We start from the raw sequence: 22,362 nt of genomic DNA on the forward strand, positions 1-22,362 counted from the left end.
ATAATTGTCCCAAATTATAAATAATCCAAATATCCACCCACAGGAGAAAAGGGTGAGCAAGCTGTGGTTTACCCATCAAGGGAAATGCAGCAAGCAACAAAGACCACGGCACACTCAACAACAAAATACAAGTCTCAAAACCATACTGAGTTACGGAAGGGAGACACAAATGGGCACTTGTTTATTAGGCCAAACAAATCTTCAGTACCAGAGAGAAGAGCAGGGAAGATGTTTTGCCACAGCGACAGAAACAGCAACTAATGCAGTGGGCACAGGGAAAGCTCCACAGGATAGTGGATGTCTATCACACCGCACTGAGCTCAGCTCCTAGAGGCTACATTCCACTAAAGCTGAGTCAATCAAGAGATCTAGAAAAAAAAGACTTTAAAATCTATAGAGAAAATGCCAATAATGCCAACGACAAAACCTCAGTAGTACCGCACAGAAAACATGAAGGACACTGAATCCGGAACACTGGGAAACGTGAGCTGGGCAGCTAAGCACTGATGGATTTCTATCGTAACATAATGCAATGGAAACCAAATGCTTATAAACATTCTGTTAATGAGAAGCTGATTGTATAGGAGCACCTCTTGAATGAGGAGTAAGTTCTGAGTTTAAAGGGCTGTGGTCCAGCAAAGAGTCTGTCCCAGGCCTAGCAACCACTCCTGAAATCAGAGAATAAAATTCAGAAAAGCCACCTTGAAAGCCAACTCTTATTTACTCTAGCCCAGGACAGTCACCTCACTTCTACCAAAATGGCTTCCTTGCACTGAAAAAGGAACTTAATCCCAATTCCAGAGCACTGGCTGCATTTTCTCCTTCTACCCTGAAATGCCATAGTCAGCATCCAGGAGTGCAACCAACAGACACGCCATCATCTTCATCATCAGGTTGGAAGGCACGTTAGGCAGGCAAGTAAGGGACTGTGGTCTGTGGACAGCTGGAGGTTACTGACTGAGGCAGGTAAGTGTAGCAATTTGTTTTGTCCTGAACTCATGGATTACACCCCTCTGCTGTGATCAGAGTGTGTGCCCGGAAATATCGTGAACTCGGTCTCCAACATGACAGTAGAAGGAGGTGAGCCTCAGAAAGGGAACTAAGTCACAAGGACAGTGCTCTGCTGAATGAGTTCAAGCTCCGAGGAAATACTCGAGGAAGTGGGTTCACTTGCGCCTGCTCAGTCGTTCCTCCCACAGTGTAAGGACAGAATGCTCCTCCCCTGGAGGATGCTACAACACAGCATAATCTGGACGCAGAGGGCAACCTCTGCTCTACGCCAAGCCCCCTAAGCCACGAGAAGGAAACTAGGACTGTCTGTGTCTTTTGTTACAGCAGCATGCTGGTTCTTCACAAAGTGCTAGAATGATCTCAAAGGGGAGATTAGAACTTAGAAATGATTCCAAAGGAGAGCTGAAAAGCAAGACATGGGAGTCCGGGCAGAGCCCTGAGCTCATGCACCTCCCAGGCGAATAGCTGGGACTTCTTAGGTACACAGTGCCTGTAATCCAAAGCATATTTGGATGTGGGAAAGTATAAATGTGGAATAGTAAAATGTTTTCACTCTTGCTAACCCAACTATGTCTTAAAGGATGCCAATGGTTTTAATGTGTGAAACGATGGTAATGCTGTGGAGAATTTTGCTTCCCCTTATTTTTCTGGGAAAACTTGCCAAAGTAAAGATGAGTACTGTGGTGACATATGTAGCACTCAGGAAGCTGAGGCAGGAGGATGGTGAGTTTAAGGCTAGTCTGGATTACATGTGAAACTGTCAGAAGACAAAGAAGAAGAGGGGAAGGAAGGGAACTGGAATTATTATTATTTTTTTAATTTTATTTTTCTTTTTAGTTACATTTTGTTAACTCTGTGTCCCAGCTCCCTCATTCCCTCCCCAACCCCACACTCCCTCCCTGGTCTCCTCCCTGCCCCTTTCCACATCCACTGATAGGGAAGGACCTCCTCCCCTTCCATTTGACCCTGTTTTATCAGTTATCTTCAGGGCTGGCTGCAAAGTCCTCCTCTGTGGCCTAACAGGACTGCTCCTCCCCTGGGGGGGGAGGGGGGGAGGTCAAAGAGCCTGCCCTTGAGATCCTGTTAGAAATAGTCCTTGTTCCCCTTACTTTGGAAAACTACTTGGTTACTGAGCTACCACGGGCGGGAACTGGAATTAATTTAAAGAGTTTAACTGTCTGAATAACTTAATTTCAAAATTTAGTGTTAAATTTTCCTTCTTAGAAAATTCTCAGGTTGAGATAGGGGAACATTTTTTAAAAACTAACTGGATTAAAACAACATTTGAAGGTTAGAGAGTTCACTTACATAGGAATGTAACATTTCTTGGTGTTAAACAAAGAGATGATTTCTTTTTGAAGAACATTAGCACTGGGTGTGAAAAATAAAAAGGAGATGAAAGCAAAACACCATGAACTCCATCATTTCCAAGATGACCCAGGCTTCCAAAGAAAAACAGGATTAAAATTGCCTCCAAACTACTTCACTTCTGAGTCTCAGGCAGGACATCATTTAGGTGAAGACAAACAACCTGGGTCAGAACTAACTAAAATAAAAAGGAGTGGCTGAAAACAGTGGCCAAAGTCCTGGCAAATAATTTCCCCACTGCCTGGCTATTCCTAGGATGTCGGCTTGAGACTTTGACTTCTAGGTGGAGAGGGAGATGAACACAGTATGTTTTTAAATTCGGAGAAACAGCCCAAAGGAGTCACAAATGATCCCACTTACTTATTTATTTTAGACGCATTTTTATTGTTTGTGTATGAGTGTTTTGCCTGCTAGATGTATATGTTCTGTTTATGTCCCTAGTGTCTGCAGAGGTCAGAAGAGGATGTCAGAGGCCCTGGAGCCAGAGTTAAGAATGGCTGTGAGTCACCATGTAGTTGCTGGGAACAGAACCAAGTCCCCTGCAAGAGCAGCCAGTGCTTTTTTAAGGCAGGGTTTCTCTGTGTATCCTCGGCTGTTGTGGACTCACTTTACAGACCAGGCTGGCCTCGAACCAGAGACCCTGCCTCTGCCTCCACACCGTGGAGCACAGCTGCAGCCAGTGCTCTCACGACTAAACCATCTCTCTGGCTTCCCACCACACTTTCTAAAGCATGGGTTTGTGACACAGGAAGAAGGCCAGCCCTCTGAAGAGATCATCACTATAGTTAGGATCTCTGCACCAGGAGGGAAAAGCCAAGCAGGACTGTGCAGACAGAAAGCGGGTGGCAGGGGTGATCCTAACCTAAGTATGCCTGGGAGAGAGCACAGCACTGCCCAGAGCCCATCCCAGGAAGCCACACTTACAAATCTCTCCAAGAAAAAAGGCTCTCAGTGCTCAGCCAATACCCCTGTCTGTGCTATAAGAACAGCCAGGCAGAAAAGACCTAGGGCCTGAGGAAAAGAGCCGTGTTCTCTGAGCGCGTCTGTGTTACACATGCACCGTGTGTAAAGGGTCGGGAAGCGCAACCCTGCAGTCACAGCACACCAAAATCCCAACCAGAAGCTGGGCAGACCTCTCTCTGAAGAAAATCTATAACTGGCCAACAAACACAGACCAAACCCAGAGTCTCCTGAGGGCTAGGTGAGTGCTGTCACTGAGCTGGACATCCCCACTCTGAAGCAACAAAATCAAGTACTGGTGAGAGCACCAAGAGCCTGGGACGTTTGGACTGTTAGTAAGAACGAGATGGTACAGCCACCACGGAAAACAACTTGACAGCTCCTTAAAAAGTCCAACCCAGAACTACCATGGATTTAGTGCCAGACTTTTTAAAGCTGGGACAAAATACCTGAGAAAAGACTTAACCCAGAAAACACGGTCTCGGTCCTAGTAGCCTGGCTCCAGGTTTCTGAGCCTGCTTTTCCTAGATAAGCTGCACCCTTCAAAGGCATACTCCCATAACCTGCTTCTTCCCATGATGTCCTACTTCCCACAGTGCCACCAGCTTGCAGCATGTATTCAACTTTTTAAACTGCCAGCGACTTAGGCCATTGGTGTGAGCCTTCATGAAGGCCAGGGCACGCCTGGTGTAGCGACTCTGGTAATGTCCTGACAGGCATTTAGAAATGTGTGCTCCATTAAGCTCCTACATGTTTTTCAATTCAATCAAACTGACAGTCAAGATTAAGCACCTCATTCAGCAGTTCTTAAGAGTATGCATCCAAAACAACCGAAAACAGAGTTTCACAGAATACATGTACACATTTACAGCAAGCATTATTTACAATAGGCAAGAGGTAGAAGCAACCAGACAGCCACTGACAGGCGGATCTGTAAGCGGATCTGCAAGCAAAATGCAACATGTAAACACAATGGAGCTTTCTCCAGTCTTATAAAGGAGAGGAACTATGACACATGCTACAACATGGACAGACCTTAAAGACATGCTAAGTGAAATAGGCAAGTCTCAAAAGGACAAAACTGCGTGATTCCACGTACACGAAACAATCCTGAGCACGCAGATTCTCAGACAGAAAGTAAAGGTACCTACCACAGTGAGGGGCTAGGGAGGGGAAGTTACAGCTAACGGATTCAGAATTGCAACTTTGCAAGATAAAGCGCACTGGAAATGGTGGCGGCTGTACAACACGGACGTATTTACTAGCACTGACACATATGTGTAAACACGGTTAAGATAGTAAATTTTATGTGTGCTCATCACAAATTAGAAAAAAATTAAAAGCCCCAAAATAGCCAATGGAAAATCTGTATCAAAAGCCCAGATTGGAGGTGGAATCCATTTGAGGCCAAGTGCAAGGTAGAATGAAAACCACGCTAAGATCTTGGTCTTCTTGCTACGGCAGCTCTTTGATATAAATAACAGAATGGCCCAGGCAGATCCGCCGGACCCCTCCAGCATCCAGTACAGCTGCCAAGGGTACACCACCAACACGGAAACCTGTAGAGTTAGTACACAGCACCCACACAATTTAGTCTGAAGCAATATGCTCCCTGCGGTCTCACAGAGTGTAGCAATCAGAGACCCAGGAATTTGTGAAAATTTAAATGTAAGGGGATATTCAGGGCCACACAGAAAACCCACAGCCTTGCTGACCTGTTCACATTTCCAGGAAAACATACACAACATTGTTTTGAGTCACAGCCATCAGTTTCCCTGAAGACCTGACTTGTAGTGAGATACAGTGCAGCTTCCACAAACACTTGAATATAAACAGAGAACAACTTCATCCATGCTAACAGCTAGATTTCACGCTAAGATAGATGTGGCCAAAACTTTCCAAAGATTCCCCGTTCCCTACCTTTTGTGAGAAAAAGTCTAAAATTATCACACAACTTAATTAGTATTCAAACAGAGGGTCTATATGCATAAGGGCACCATTGCAACTTAAATTTGTTATAGTCAAAATGTGTTTGCTATTTCATGTTCTTATTTTGTGGATACATAAAAAATGTTATGTATAAAGTGACAAAAATTATTTCTTAAGGAGTAAAATCTTCTTTAAATATGATTCTTAGCTTTACCACACTTATACATGTATTTAATTTTTGAAGGTCAAAAGCTTCATATTCAGGATTAAAAACTCAGCACCCATAGTAGAGAAAATGATCAAGAAAATGAAAAGGCAACATACACAGTGAAAGTAGATGTTTGCAAATCATAAGTCTGACAAGAGGCTGACGCCCAAAATATAAGAAACTCAATATAATAGTAATTCTATAAATATCAGAATACTTCTGTTTTCATTTATCGAGACAGAGTCTCTCTGCAGCTATGGCTGTCTTAGAACTCACTACATAAACCAGGCTGGCCTCAAACTTAGAGATCTGTGTCTGTTTCCCAAGTGCTGGAACTAAAGGTGTATACTACCAAGCCCAGCATGAACTGAGTATCTTTAAGTGTTATTATAGTAACAGAATTTTTAAAAAGACCATCTTAACAGATGCCAATAAGCATTCAACAAAACTCAACTTGTATTCAGGATTAAAAACTCAGCAACCAGAGCAAAAGAAGTAATTAACCAAATGAAAAAGCAACTCGCACAATGAAAATAAACGTTTGTAATTCATAAATCTAACAAGAGGCGAATACCCAAGAGATCTAAGAAGCACAACATAATAGCAAAAGCTAAATAATCCATTTTACAAATGGGCAAAGGACCTCGTGTCAGTCAGATTTCCATCACTGGCACATGCCTGAGGCAAACAGCTGAAGGAGAAACATTTTTCTTTGACTCCTTCTTTTGCTTGTTCTAGTCTCTGATTAGTTGCTCTCACTGCTTTGGGCACATAATAGTGGTGGCATTATATAGAGAGATTAAATGTCAAAGAATATACTTAATAAAAAGGACAAATATTACATATCTCACTTATGTGTAGAATCTTTAAAACAACTGTATGTGTTTGTTGTGGTTTTCCTGCATGTCTGTCTGTGTACCACGTGCACACCTAGTACCTGTGGAGGAAGAAGACAGTGCAATATACCCTGGAACTGGAGTTACATTTGATTGTGAGCCACGATGTGGGTGCTGAGAATCAAACTCAGGTCCTCTGGAAGAGCATCTCTCTAGCTCTACATTTGCCGAATTTTCACATTCTGAATTTAAGTCAGCATAGTGGCTCATGTCTGTCATCCCAGCCCTTGAGAGACTAAGGAAAGCAGACTCAAGTCCAGCTTGGGCTAAGAGTAAGAAATTAACAAGAAAAAAAAAACAAGAAAAAAAATTAACAATAAAATTAACAAGAAAAAAATGAATTCCCAGAAGCAGAGAGTAAGAGGCTACAACAGGTGAGAAAAGGCCACGGACACAATGGGAGATGCTGATCTAACAGTACAAAACTTCAGCTCCTTCCTGGGCCGACCCAACTTCAGGTCCTAGACACGTAAGGCATAGAGTGTGACCAGTCAGACACCGGTGAAAGTGGACACTTGCACATGTGGGCACGTACGTCTATCACTCTTTTTTTAACATGGTCTCTCACCAACCCTGAATCTTGCCCTTTATTTAAGCGAGGTCAGCTGGCTAGGCAGTAAGCTTCCAGCCTCTGCCCACCTCCACCAGCCCATGCTGGGGTTACACACAGGCCATGCCTGCATTTACATGGGTGCCAGGGAATTGACTCAGGTCCTCTTGCTTCCACAGCACAGCAAGTGCTTTTGCCAACGAAGCCATCTTCCTAGGCACTGAGAACAGGTCTGGACTGTTGAGCTAGATGAACAGGACCTCTCTCTCCCTGGGTCACCGAGCAGCTGCTAAACACTGTTAGAAACCCTGTTAAACATTATAAAATCAATATTAACGCTAACACTACATTACTGTAAACACTCCTGATGCATATTTTCCCGTAAATAAGCAAAGGCTTCACAAACTAGAGGATTTGCTTTCTAACTGACAGCTATTGGGTTCTCTTCTGCTGCTCTAGCTCCCTTGAAGAAAAGGACTGTCAGTGGAGCAGGCAGGTTAAACCACTCTTACCCCAGAGCCAGTTACTTTGAACGTTTTATAAATGCCTTGAGGAAGCTACATGACAATCACAGCTCCCTGCTCGAGCTGTGAGGGTGCAGCACAGCACAGCTGTTTCCAGAACCTTGCTCAGGACTGTCCATGTGACAATCTCCACCTAATCCAGAGGTGGAGCACCTCTCCCAGTGACCTAGGGCAGGGGATGCTGTAACTGCTTCAAAACAAGCTGCCTTTGCTGCTCCCCACCCATTATTACAATTTTAAGCTCAAAATCTCTCTCTGTTTTTTTGAGACAGGGTTCTCTATGTAGCCTGGGCTGTCCTGGAACTCACTGTGTAGACCAGTGGCCTTGAACTCACAGAGATCCCCCTGCCTCTGCCTCCCAAGAGCTGGGCTTAAAGGTGTGCACCACCACCTAGCTAAGAGTATTTTCTTAAGTGGTGTTTCTTGCCTACTTTTTCTGAAACAGGTTGAACTAGTAACACCAAAAGAAGTAGCAGCCGTTACTGAAGCAGAGGTAGTTGAGACAACAGAGTGGCTGGCAGCCATGTTGCACAAGAAGTGGAAAGGCCAGCCACATGGACGGCCACACTCCATGGGATGCCTCAGGGCCACTAGCCACCAGTGGTAGAGGGAGTAACAGCAGAATCCAAATACCTAGATTCAGAAGCCACTGACCAAAGCTGAGGAGTCCTGGATTTCTGGGCCTACACTTGCTCTAACACTTGTACCAGAGACCTACACAAGAACTCTAACACTAGAGGGCGCTACCTGCTGCTCCTACCCACAAGCTGTGGCTGCTTGCTGCCGTCAAACACGGGGGGGGGGGGGGGGATACAAAAGCTTGCCAGAGGGCAACGGAAGTCTTTTATATTTCCATAAAATGGAAAAGTAACTTTCTACACACCCACACACATACACACGGAATCTCTAGCCATTGCAAGACACTGCTGCGAGAAATTCAAGCAGATATAAATAAATGGAGAGTTAAAATGTGCCCATGGGTTGGACGACTCAATAGTAGCAAGTAAATTCTTCCCAAATTGATTTACAGATTCAAAGCAGCTCCAAACAAAACCCAGCAAGCTTTCTGGTAGGAAAGCTCATTCCAAAAGTCACACAGAAATGCAAGTAACAAAATAGTCAAAACAACTCTGAAAAAGAACACCGAGGAATTAAAAATACGATTGAAATTATGTATGCATTACTAGAACCTGCATCAAATAATTGCAGAGCTAGAGCTCCTCTTACATTTCTTTGCAGGGGTTGTTCTGAATTTGGTGAGCTTGGTTTTGTAACTTCAGTGGGGAAAAAAAAAAAAAAACACTCCACACAGGATACAAAGCAACCTTGACTAGTTTTTAACATTGTAAATGACAGATGAATAGAAAGCAAGCACGTGGTGGTGGCCTGCATCTGAGGAAATCACGCTGCAATGACACCACCACTCAGCAAGATCGGTGGCTCTGATGGGGAGAACGAGCCACATTTCTCAGAAGCAAGGCTACCATCTAGAGCAGCCTTTAGAGCAGCTACAAAGTCTAATTTGAGCTACCCCTAGCGTAGCAGGTAAAGCAAGGCAACTCATGCTGTGACTTTGACTGGCACAAAGGATGCAAAGCTGGCTCTGCAGGGCTCACATTCTTGAGGACACTCTCTTTCACGTTCATTTTACCTTTTTTTTCCCAGGACAGGGTTTCTCTGTGTAGTTTGGCTGTCCTTGACTCAATTTGCAGACCAGGCTGGTCTCAAACTCACAGAGATCCTCCAGCCTCTGCCTCCCTGAGTGCTGGGATTACAGGTGTGGGCCACTGCACCTGGCCTTGGGTGCTTTTCTTTTTCAACTTTATTTCACTTAAGTGGAAAAATGAACCATTCTCACACACATGCGAGATCCTGCCATCATAGCATAACAGAACTTGGAGGGGAATACGTACAAGTGAAGGTCTTTAAATACACCTGGCCTGCTTGCTTATCATCATCTCCTCACTAGAGCGGAACTCCACAATGACAGGGCGTTTGCCTGCCCTGTGCACTCTGATATCCCCAGCTCCCCGCAGCAACAGCAGAAAAGTAAGCTAACTGCTCAATAAGTATCTGTTAAATGAATAAATTATGACCATATAGGCATTTAGTGAACATTTGCTATATGACTTTATGACCTCAATATAGACACTATGCTCAGGAAATGATGTACTGATTTCATAAACCTTCTCTTTCTAGGACTTCTATCTATCTGTCTATCTGTCTGTCTGTCCGTCTGTCTATCTATTTATATTTATATATACAGTGTTGTACCTGCAAGCATGCCTGCAGGCCAGAAGAGGGCATCAGATCTCATTATAGGTGGTTGTGAGCCACCATGTGGTTGCTCGGAATTGAATTTGGGACCTCTCGAAGAGGTCAGTACTCTTAACCTCTGAGCCATCTCGCCAGCCCTAGGACAATTTCTTTAATCAGATTACAAGTTATCTTCTCTTTATTCATACTATTTATACTAAAAAGAAGCTGGACTTCCCAGCAAAGCGATCTGATTGGATGATTCTCCTCCCTTTCCCCCTCTCTTTGCTCTCAATGGTCTCTAACTTACTAATGTAGACTAACTTCAGGCTGACCTCAAACTTACAATAATTCTACCTCTGCTTCCTGAATATAGGAATTATAGTATAGGAATTATACTGTGCCCAGCCATTATATTTCTTTATTCTATAATTTCCTAAAATATATACATAGTCAGAATAAAAAAACGACAAGTGCGTCGTTACGGAGGCCCTATCAATGAAATGTAGCATGCTTTGTTTTCTTTCAGCTGTGTCTTTGGCTGTATCCCTCCCACCCACCTGAAAAAGTCACTAGTCTTCTCTACAAGCTAGCCTGCCTTCAATCAAACTTTCCAATTAAAAATCCTTTATCATTCTGGCTAACCGAAATCTTTTAATCTACTTTGATCACTAGATCCAAAAACTTCTTCAAGGCAGGAAATAATCAGCATGTTTCTGAATTTCCCTGTTAAAACATGCAGGAAAATCCTTAATTAGCTTAACTTAATAAAGTTTAGAAAGATGAAGCTTGAAGGCACAAAAATATGACAAAGCTACAAACATGAAGAAAAAAAAAAAAAGAGTACAGATTGGGCTATGAAGCAGTGTGACTTACCAGCAGTGTCTGTCCTTGAGAAATGAAGAAGTGACCAGATATGACGATGGTGACAGTGAGGAACCCAGATTCCTCACTGGACTCAAAAACCTTGAAGAGAGAAAAATTGTGAAAAGTATTTCTATGATACACATAAAAGCAATTCTGAAAACATTCTCACACTGATTCCCATCTGAACCTTTCTTTTCATTCACTCTGTAACTGGTTTTCTTGTCAAGCTTCCTTCATATATATATAATGGTGAAAAATATATTTTAAAAATAAAATTAAAAACCAGTATTTCAAACACAAAGAAGACAAGAGAGGTGGGTCTTGATATATGCATTTCAGTGGTATTTTAATAAATCATCTCTTCTAGGGATCTAAGTTCCTTTCCTTCCCAAAGTCACTGAGAGACCTATGCGCCCGGGTTTCTTCAGCCAAGTAATCCACTTTCATCACCCCACAAACCTGCTGCCTTCCTTTCCTGACCTGCTGGGGGGTTATAGCTTCCCGCAGCCCTCTGGGTATGACTGAGTCACCTTTGGAGCTTGCAGCCGTTCAGCTCACATTAACCTTTCCAGGAATAGTCCCACTCAAGAGTTCCATCTGAAATCAATAAAACATCCTGGAACTCACCACCTATGTTTGTAAATCTTATTTTTTCTTTCTTTATGTTTAACCTAAATAAACGGCCTTGGATTTATCTCCATGGTATTCTATTTTGTTAGCTTTACTTGGTATACTTTTCCAGACTAGGGAGTTATGGAGAGAAAACTGAGGCACTTAAACCAAAGTGTCACGGAAGACATGACCAAATACATCCTAAAGAGGGAATCAAGTCTTAGGTGGCTGGATGACTAAAACAACAAAACAAAACAAAAAAAAAAAATAACACTAAAAGGTAAACAACTTTGTAGAGCAAACTTTACTGCTTAAAGTTTAAGTAATCAACATTCAAATAACTCTAGCTAGGAATATTTCCAATAAAGTCCCACAATCTCTACCCTACAGTTTCTTACATAGGTTACAGAATTTTAGTCATATAATTAAATCCACAATTTCCTGCGTTTTAATCCATTTTAAATCCCAAACTTCAACATCAAACATTTCAGATGTCAAGAGGGATGTTGACAAGCCTGTCCAGTCCCTGAAGCTGCTGCTCTCTGCCCCTTCCCCATACCGGGCCCTAGTTACTACAGAACATGCTTCCAACTGGTTTACATGGACGAGCTTATGCCTATGACCACTTAGAGATACACACAGCTTTCAGTCCAGACAATAAGCCATTTGGATTACAAAACTTTAAGCGTGATAATGTAACCTTAAATCTTTTTATTTTACGTGTACTGGTTTTAGCCTGCACGTATGTCTGTACAGCACTGTGTGCCTGGTGTCCATGGAGGCCAGAAACCAGTATCAGGTTCCCTGGAACTGGAGTTAGGGGTAACTGTAAGCTGCCTGCGGGTCCTGGGAATCAAACTACGATCCTTGGGGAAAGTGATCTGGTTCCCCCTGCCCCAAGTGGGTGGCGGAGGTGGAGGAGGACACAACCAATGGGCCAGCTCTCTAGCAAAGTAACCAAAACATAAACGCACAGTTTATGTCCTCCTAAGACAATCTCTGTTCTGACCTCCAACAGCAGTGTTTCTTTTTCTTTTTCTTTTTTTTTTTTTTTTGTTTTTGTTTTTGTTTTTGTTTTTGAGACAGGGTTTCACTATATAGCCCTGGCTATCCTAGCTTTGTAGACCAGGCTGGCCTTGAACTGAGACAGCTGCCTGCCTCTGTCTCTTGAGTTCTGGGATTAAAGACATGCGCCACCACACTTGGTTCCAATAGCATAGTAATAAATTATGTGTATGAGAATGCACACATCTGTTTAGTACTCAAAGAGGCTAGAAGGCAGTGGCCAGTCCCCTGGAGCTGGAGTTACAGGCAGATGTGGACTTGGGTCCCCTGTTAGAGCAGTAAGTGCTCTTAAACTCTAAGCCATCTCTTGAGCCCTGATTTACGTAAATTGTTTTTAATTTACGTAATTTTTATGTCCGGCTTCAGCAATGTTGCTGCGTGTGCACCCAGTGACACGGGTGTGAGTAGACATACACACACATTGTCACTATTGCAGAATATCACTGCACCTATGCCATAACGTTTTTTCATTTCTGTTAGGGACTTTCACCCCAAGTATAGTTTTTGTGCAAAGTTCAGTTATGAATATTCTTGTTAGTTTTGGAATGTTCATTTTGAAGATGCCATTTCCTTCTAAGTTACACTTCCAAGTGATGGCTATGAACTTCTAGAAGAGTCTGTTTACACTTCTCCCTGCTCTCCAACTCGTTGCCCAGGCAGCATCTCTATATAAAAGGGTCACAGACATCTCAAATTTAACAGCCCAAAACTTGAGCTCCTTACCTTCTCCTACATTGATTCACTGAGTGCCACAGTTTTCCTGCCTCATAAAATAAAGTACCCAGTTCTTTATGGGAAAACTACAGAATCATCCGCCTCTCCTTTTGCAATATCCAAATCCAATCCATCAGCAAATCCTTCATGTCAAAATACACAGAACCAGACAATTCTTCTCAGGTCTGGTTGTATCTATTTATCCTTATCATTGCCAGCTAGGCCACTATAAAAACCTCCTGATTGGCTTCATTTCTGTTCTTGCTTCCTTCTCCAATACAGTTTATTTCCATCCAATAAATAGCGAAAGTGATCCTGTAAATACTTAAGTCAAATCTTGACATTCCTAGCTCAGAGCCTTTCACAGGCTCTCTATCCTTCCGCCTGCTCTCTGCCCCTGGCTCCCTGTTGCTTCCTGTACCCTCCCGGCCTGTTTGGGCTTATAATCCTCCATGCTTTTACAGTGTTGTTAGCTGGGATCTCTCCTAGATTCCTGCACTACTCTCTTCTCTAGACCGGTGCTTCAAGGTTACCCTTCATCTGAGACACCCATCAGCCCACTCATCCCTCCCTCGGCTTTGGTTTTCTCCATAGCTCTTACTGCCTCTAGTCTCTATTTTGTTGTTACTTATTGCTAGTTGTCTAGCCAGAGCAGATTTTTAATCTCCAAAAAGACTGGGATGGATTACTGCTGTATATCCTATATATCCTAATGCCTCAGATAGTGCTTGACACTTAACACATATATTACTTCTTTCTTACTGGATAAATGAGACTGAAATGCCAATGAAGGCACTGTATTAAAATGCACCATTTTCAAAGGAAACAAAGATGTTTTCAGAAGGAATTCATCATTAGGAAACTATACCAGAGGGAAAAAAGTTAAAAGTTGTCCTTCAGGCAGAAAAATGAGATCAGATGAAAAATGAGATCTCCTAACCTAGAACCCCTGCACAGATGTAGCCCATGGTAGCTCAATCTCCAAGTGGGTTCCCTAGTAAGGGGAACAGGGACTGTCTCTGACATGAACTCAGTGGCTGGCTCTCTGATCACCAGCCCCTGAGTGGGGAGCAGCTTTACCAGGCTACAGAGGAAGACAATGAAGGCAGTCCTGATGAGACCTGATAGGCTAGGGGCAGATGGAAGGGGAGGAGGATCTCCCCTATCAGTAGACTGGGGGAGGAGCATGGGAGGAAAAAAAGAGAGGGAGGGTACAAGTGAGGGGGCTACAGCTGGAATACAACGTGAATAAACTGTAATTAACAAAAAAATAAATTACTAAAAAAGGAAAAATGAGCTCTCCATGAAGGAGTACAGAATACTAGAAATAATAATCACCTGGGTGACTCTAAAGGCAGAGGCAGGCAGATCTCTGTGAGTCTGAAGACAGCCTAGACTATACACTTAGTTCAGGGCCAACCAGGGCTATACGGTAAGATCCTGTCACACACACACACACACACACACACACACACACACACACACACACACAGGAACACATGGGCCATATAAAGACACAACAAATAGCAAATGACAAACTTAGCTCTATCAATAGCCACAATAAATGTAAATGATTCAATTATTCCAATTAAAGACAAAAACTGTCAGATTATATTAAAAACACCTTTTTTCAGCCAGGGGTTGGGGAGAGTTGAGGGAGTTGGCAAAAACCTTTAATACCAGTACTCCGGAGACAGAGGCAGGCAGATGTCTGAGTTCAAGTCCAGCCTGGTCTACAGAGCGAGCTGCAGGATAGCCAGGGCCACATAGAGAAACCCTGTCTCAAACAAACAAACCAAAACAACAACAACAACAACCAAAAAAAAAAAAAACAATTTTCATACAATATATTTTGATCATGCTTTCCTCTCCAATTTCCCCCAAATTCTTCCGATCTCCCTACCCACCCAACCTTACATTCTTTATGCTTTTTCGATTTCAAAAACAAAGAAACACAAAAACAAACATCAAAATAAACAAGCGAAAGACCATATCTTACTTAGGGATACTATTGCTGCAATGAAACACCAAGATCAAAAGCAATGGGGAGGAAAGGGTTTATTTGACTTAACTTCCATGTCACTAGTCACCATCAGTGAAGTGAGGGCGGGAAGCTGGAGGCAGGAGATGAGACAGAAGCTATGGAGGGATGCTACTTCCGGGCTTGCTCCCATGGAGTTCTCAATCTGCTTTCTTACAGAACCCAGGACCACCAGCCCACAGTTGGAACCACCCACAATGGGCTGGACTCTCCCCTGTCAATCACTAATTAAGAAAATGCCCTACAGGCCTGCCTACAGCTTGAGCTAATGGAGGCAGTTTGTTATTAAGGTTCTTTCCTCTCAGATGACTTTAGCCTGTGTCAAGCTGACATAAACTATCGGCACAACCGACCCCTTGTCAACCTGACACATAAACACATATCTGGTAAACCACCTTTCCTTTCTTGTTCACCCAACATCACACATTAATATCAACATCACAGTATTTTACAAACTTATGCCCCACAATCTTTACAAATTAAAACACTTCAAAATTCAGCCTCTTTAAAAGTCCAAAGTCTCTTTTAAAATACAGTCCATCAACTATGGGCTCCTGTAAAATAAAAAATAAGTTAAATACTTCCTTACGTCAAGAGGAAAGTACCACGACACAGACATGATCAGATCAAAGAAAACCAAACTCCAACAGTGTAAGTCACTCAACATGCAATATCTGGGACTCACTCATGGTCTCCCGGGCTCCTCCAGGAGTCTAGGCTCACTTGTCTGCACACACAGCTTGTCTTGCAGGAGCTAGCAGGCTCCACTCCATAGATGCCGCTATCCTTGGTGGTCATTCCATGATACTGGCACCTCCAAAATGCTAGGGTCTCAGCTGCAACTGGTTGCACTGTCACCAACAGCTTCTCCTGTTCTTTCTCTATGGCTCCTTCAAGTCCAGGGCTTCAACTGATTCTTGAAGCTGCCCCTTCTCCAATGGTCTCCTGGCTTCACACAATGTAAAGCCTCAGCTGCTCTTCATGTCCTCTTCATACCTTCAAAACTATTATCACCTGGGAGACTCTTACACATTATCAAGTTCGGCTGCCAGTGTGAGGTACAACCTTGGCTGACTCTGAGGAAACACTTCCCAAAAGATTTCACCTCAATGCTTGTCTCTTTTTCATCACTGTTAATTTCTTAGCTCCATCTGACTAGCATCAATTCTCTCAATAAAGAAGAGGATTTATGTAAGTGGTTTTGATCTCTTGTTAACCACTGATTCTTCAGCCCCTGCAAACCAGAACCATGGATTCTCATCTCAAATTAGAAAACAGCCCTGATAAGAGCCTCTAAATGACTCTCAAACTTCCCTCTAGAGTCTAGAAATTCACAAGCCAGGCCTCATCATCTACATTGCTGTTAACATTCTTTTCTTCCAGGTTCCCACAGAAGAACTCAAACTTTGAACATTCTATGTCTTTTCTAGCACAAAGGTCCGAAGTCCTTCCACAATCCTCTCAAAACAGCATGGTTAGGTCTGTCACAGCAACACCCCTTGATCCTGGCACCAATTTGTCTTAGTTAGGCTCACAATTAATGTGATGAAACACCATAATCAAAAGCAAAATGAGGAGGAAAGGATTTATTTGTCTTACACTTCCACATCGTTGTTCATCGTCAAGAAAGTCGAGACAGGAACTCAAGCAGGACAGGAACCTGGAGGCAGGAGCTGATACCAAGGCCACGGAGGGTGCCGCTTACTGGCTTGTCCCTCACGGCTTGCTCAGTCTGCCTTCTTATGGAACCCAGGTTCATCAGCTCAGGGATGGCTCTACCCACAATGGTCTGGAACCTCACCATCAATCACTAATTTAAAAAATTCCCTACAGGCTTGTCTACAGCCCAATGTTTCAGAGGCATTTTCTCAAGTGAGCTTCCCTCCTCTCAGATAACTTTAGCTTGTGTCAAGCTGACATAAACCTATCCAGCATAGACCACTAAGACAAAAAAAAAAAAGTCAAAACAAAGAAAAGTAAAATATGGTGAACGGAAACAGAAGGCACACAAAAGAGTGCAAAAGGCATTCCATGTTCATGTGACGGAAGCATTAATGTTGTCTAAATGTCCATGCTACCTAAACAACCTAAACTGAAGTACACATAAAAAACCCCAAACCCAAAAAACAAAAACAAACAAAAAACCCAAACCAACCAACCAAACAAACAAACAAAAGAAACAATTAACATAACTAAAAAGAACAAAGCTGGAGATCTCAAACCTCCAGTCCTCACAGCCACAGGAACGTAAGCAGCATGGGAGCACCAAAACATTGCACAAGGGCCAAGGGGAAAAGTTCAAGAGAACTGAGAGAAGCCTACACCTTACAGTCAACAGGCTTACCCACACTACCAGCACTCAGTGGAAAGTTAGTGCTCACGGTCCTTGATGTTAGAAATGCCCTAGCTGCCAGAAAAGACACCAATAAGTCTAGCCAACTATACCACTGGAAAAATAAAACTTTATTAAACAAAAGAGGGAATACAAAATGGATTAAAGTCTTAAATATAACCCCAACAACTATGAAAATATTGGGAGAAAACATAGGAAATGTTCTATGGTTCAGCAGATAAAAGCATTTGCTGTGCAAGTATCTAGGTTCAAATCCCCAGAACCTACATAAAAGCCGGGCTTGGCTGGGCACACAACTACAACCACTTGTTATAGTCCTGGAGGGAGAGGAGTTGAAAACAAGAGAATTCCTGGGACTTGTAGGCTGTTAGCAGAGTCTAGGCTCAGTCACACTGACACCAGCTACACACCCAAACATGTTCATGCAATCTTTCTCTTTCTCTCTCTCTCACACACACACAGAAAACAAAGAGTTTTAGAATAGGAACCTAAAAGCACAGAGAACAAAAGCAGAAACAAGCAAATATAATTACATAATCCTAAGAGCTGCTGCGCAGAAAAGGCAAACAGCCTGAAAATGGGGGAATATGCACAGCCTACACGTGTGGCCAGGGCAGTTATCCAAAGCACACAAGGCATTCAGACAGCTCAGCAGCAGACTCAGAACAGCAACACACTGTAAGAGCAGGCAGAAGGCTTGGACAAACACTTCTGAAAAGACACACAAGGCAAACAGGTACGTGAAAGCCTCAACCTCCTTAATCACCGGGGAAATCGAGTCACTCCCCAGTGAGCTATCACCAAACTCTTAACAAGAATGGCTGTCACCAAAAGACCAAAGCTGACAGATGAGGACAAGGAACTCATAACCTTTCGGTGCAAATGTGAATGGCTGCATCCGTTGTCAGAAAACATGTGTGTGTTCTTCCAAGAACTAAAATACGAACTCCACTCATGATCCAGCAATCCCACTACTGGGTACACACCCAAAGAAATGAAATCAGTTTGTCAAAGAGATCAACACTCTCTTGTTCTGCAACAAGAACATGAACTCTCTAGCCCAGATGTTCACCAGTAGATGGAGAAAAAAGCTGTGGTTATATACGCAACGAAACACTAGCCGACCACAAAAGAACACACTCCGTGGAGACACAGCTAGAATAATCACCTGGTTGTGCAAAGTCCTGGGTCCAGCCCACAGCAAGACACGGCAAGGGCAAAGCGACCCCAGGTAATACTGTACCTACCGGAGGGTTTAAGTTGTTCTCATGATAAAGAACTGAGAAATGTCTGCACAGATATGCTAAGCACCCTGATTAATTATACCGTGTATATTTACCAAATCACCACACTGTATGTCCAAATAAATCACAGAATTTTCTCTGAATGCAGTTAAAAAGTCAGTAACAGCGTGCTGAAAAGTTGACCAAACATTTTATAACTAAATAGCGTATGAACAAATAATAAACTAAAAGGGAAGTAGGGAAGTTATTTTGAACTCCATGTCATACACCAAGCTATTGCAACAAAAAGCTGTGTGGTCAAAAATGAGACTGCAGAAGAGCACAGAATGAACCCTGTCACCTGTTAATGGTTTTAAAATCCAGAAAACCACAAACTAGATGACACTTTCCAGATGACACAGTCTGTATGTGACACTGACAGTTAATACGACACTTCCTGGTGACAGGCATCTCTCCAAACCCAAGATGAGAAGCACATTCTTTCTATCAGTCAATAGTCATTACTGGGGAGTTGTTTACTGTTGAAGAGACAAGAAACAAAAAGCACTCAGACTGTAAAGGAAGAATTAAAACCACGTTTAATCACAAACGATGGTTTGTGCAGAAAATCCAATCAACTTTACTAAGTAAGTGAATTTTCAAAAGTTTTTGAAAATTTTTTTAATGAAAACAAATTATATTCATAAATGTTAGGTGGTATGGATGTAAGCTATCTCCCATAGACACATGTGGTTGAATATCTGGTCTCCAACTGGTAGTGCTGGAACAGGCCTGGAGAGCCACTTCTTGTCTGTTCTGTTATCCTCCTTACGGTAGTCCGCTGGGCCTGTCCCTTTGTGGTGAGGAGTGCCTCTAAAGCTGTGTGGACACAGCCGGGTGGCCACCTCAGGCTCTCACCTGCACGCTCCCTGCCACACTGAACTGTAGCCCCTTCAACTGTTGCCAACACAAACCCTCTTTCTTTTGAATTCGTTCTTGTCCTCTGGTCACAGAAAGAAGGAAAGTAACTAATATCCTAGTAAGAAACGGAAACTTGGCTTCAAAAGCACCAAAATTTATAATATCCTCAAAAACATAAACTACTTAGGGATAAATGGCAAAATATGTGAAAGAATGGCACCTTACAAGTTGAGATTAACTGAAATCATAAACACATGAAGAGTGTTGCTCACGGACAGGGAGACTTAGTGTGACTGAAGTGCTGGTAGGCAGGCTTATAGCTCCGTGTCCGTGTCCTAATTCCTGGGACCTGTGAATGTTATCTTCCAGAGCAAAAGGGACTTGCTAATGGGATTATGTACCTTGAGGCAGGGAGATTATCCTGGATTACCCAGGTGGGCCCCCTGTAATCAGGCATGCCATTAAGGGAAAGAGGGTGCCAGCCTGGGAAGGAATGTGATTGCTGACAAGGAGGTGGAGGCCGGGCAAGAACGTTAGCACAACATGGATCCCCTCTTGAGCTTCTGCGAAGAATTCCGTCTCCTTCGAATTAACTTAGCTGCATAAAACATCACTCTAGACTTCGGACCTGCAGAGCTATAAACTATAGAATGCTGTCTTGGGCCAATAAACTTGTGGTCGTTTGTTATGGCCATAGTAGGAAGCTAGGATAGGGCTTCTCAGATCGCTCCAGCCAAGCCAGATCAATGTTCTGAGCCTGCACAGTGGCTCAGCAGGGGAGCACACCTGCTGCCCAACCTGATGCCCTGAATGTGACCCCCAGAACCCACAAAAGGCGGAAGAAAGAACTGTCCTGTCCTCTGTTTAGGTGGTGAGCACACAGCAGTGCTCTCATACATATATGCACACATGACACACAAAAATAATTAATAGAAATTTAAAATTCCTAATTTTGTAGAGATTCCACAATTCTAGAATCCATATAGATAGGTAATAGTCTTAAAACACAGAGAACGCGTACCAAGCGTTTACAATTTTTAAATATTTTATGCGCATGTGAATACATGAGTGTAGATATGTGCACATGTGTGTATGACCCCATGGAGGACAGCAGAGGCAGCTGCAGCCCTTGAAAGTAGAGTTGCAGATGGTTGTGAGCCACCATGTGAGTGCTGAGAAGCCACGCTGGGTCCTCTGAAGAGCAGCAGACTCTTCCTGCAGAACCATCTCTCTGGCCCCATCCCAGGATTTAAGCAATCCAGTTAACAGTAACAGCTACCCACCACATTCAGAAACTACTTACAAACGACAGAAAAAGGGGGAAAAAACCAGAAGAGCCTTGACCTTAAGCTTCATTCATTCATCTGTTCATTCAATAAATATTGCCGAAACCCCATTAGACAGCAAGCATTATTCAGGATGGGGAACATCGCTGAGCGAAACAAACAGCCTGCCCTCATGGAGCTACGTGGCACAGACCTGCACAACAAAGGGACAAACAGTGGTGAGTGAAGAGTGGAACTCAGGTGGGTAGGGCAGCAGTCCATCCCAGGGAAGGCTTTGTCCAAAGGGAATTGACAAGTGCTCAAACTGAGTGAGTAGTCTACCTTTGTATTACTACCCTGAGCCACCAATTCTTATTCAGGTCAGTGCTAAAATGCACCCTTCATCCAGCTAACTCCTAAAAGCTGTTAGCCTTTGAATGAGAAAGAAGGGAAGACAGAGGTGCCTTCTGCCTGCACTTTCTTTATCCTCCTTACTGTGGTCCTCTGGGCCTGTCCCTTTGTGGTGAGGAGTGCCTCTAAAAGCTACTGTGCCCTGTACTGTGCTTGTCAGTCATGCAATACTGTGACTAATACTCCCAGGGTCTTGACAAGGTGGGGATTTTACCTAAAAAAAAAAAAAAAAGTGAAGTTGTTGTCCTGGCCTTGAAAATGCACTGAGTCCTTCACTTCTCTCTGCATCTGGTAATCCTGCTCAGCTATGCAGAAGACGCCTGTAGCATGTATGGATAACATTGGCCAGGGTCTGTTGCAAGTTTATTGTCAGGAATTACAGCTCTATTAGGGCTGTCTCATTGCTGCTTGAGAATCCCTCAACAGAATCAAACTCCAGCCCCCAGGCTCCAGGGCTGGAAAGGTACCTCCTGGGGCTACACTTAGCGGCAGTCTGGTGTACACACACACCTTCTTTGGTACCCTTCCCACTGGTAAACCACATCCACTTCCCACACGGAGCCATTTCACCATTCCCCCGCCTGGCTTGTCTCAGCACACAGGCGTGGCTGACTTGAGGGCGATACTTCTTGCTCTGCATGCAGAACCAAGCCCTGCCAGGAGCTCCTGGGTCTCAGGAGAGGTGAAGGGGACGAAGCGGCTCAGCCCTCTCCAAGACCTGCTGTTGGCTCCTAACTGAACTCTGCTTGTGACTTCTGAGTCCTTCAAAGTTCTGCCAGCCTATGTTGACCAGAGGCCTGCCCGTGACACAGTTGGATAAAACGTATTTTGTAAGCCACACACTGTTTATGTGGGACAACCTGAGAAATCACTTCTTACTGAGAAAATCATATTTCTCACGTGAAAAATGTGTGGGAACGGACACATCACTTTTATTGTGATAGGCAATTTCCTGACAGACGGACAGCTCTCACAGAGCCGATCAGCGTTGCACAGTGTTTAAGCGGGTGCTGGTGGTGCCTGAGCTCACTGCACAGGCAGCAGGAGGGAGCGTGGCGCCACAGCTGTCCAGGACAATGCGGCCACTTTAGACTGTTCTGATGTCACGCTGCTTCTAAAAACCTCTCCACCGTGGATGGTGTCATGCCCACTCTGCTTATGTTTTAAAGTTATATATTATCTACTTAT

General features: G+C 43.5%; 1 protein-coding gene across 2 annotated transcripts in view; it reads right to left on the reverse strand.

Annotated features, from left to right (window-relative positions):
* Positions 1-22,362, reverse strand: part of Rec114 (REC114 meiotic recombination protein) — a 97,310-nt gene that overhangs the window by 59,027 nt on the left and 15,921 nt on the right. For both annotated transcript variants that reach the window (XM_055621789.1, XM_055621788.1), the window contains exon 2: positions 10,579-10,668. In XM_055621789.1, coding sequence (XP_055477764.1) covers positions 10,579-10,668 — 90 coding nt within the window. The remainder of the gene's footprint in view (positions 1-10,578; positions 10,669-22,362) is intronic.

Source organism: Psammomys obesus, unplaced genomic scaffold (assembly GCF_907164565.1).
Source record: "Psammomys obesus unplaced genomic scaffold, mPsaObe1.curated_primary_1811, whole genome shotgun sequence".
Lineage (NCBI taxonomy): Eukaryota > Metazoa > Chordata > Mammalia > Rodentia > Muridae > Psammomys > Psammomys obesus.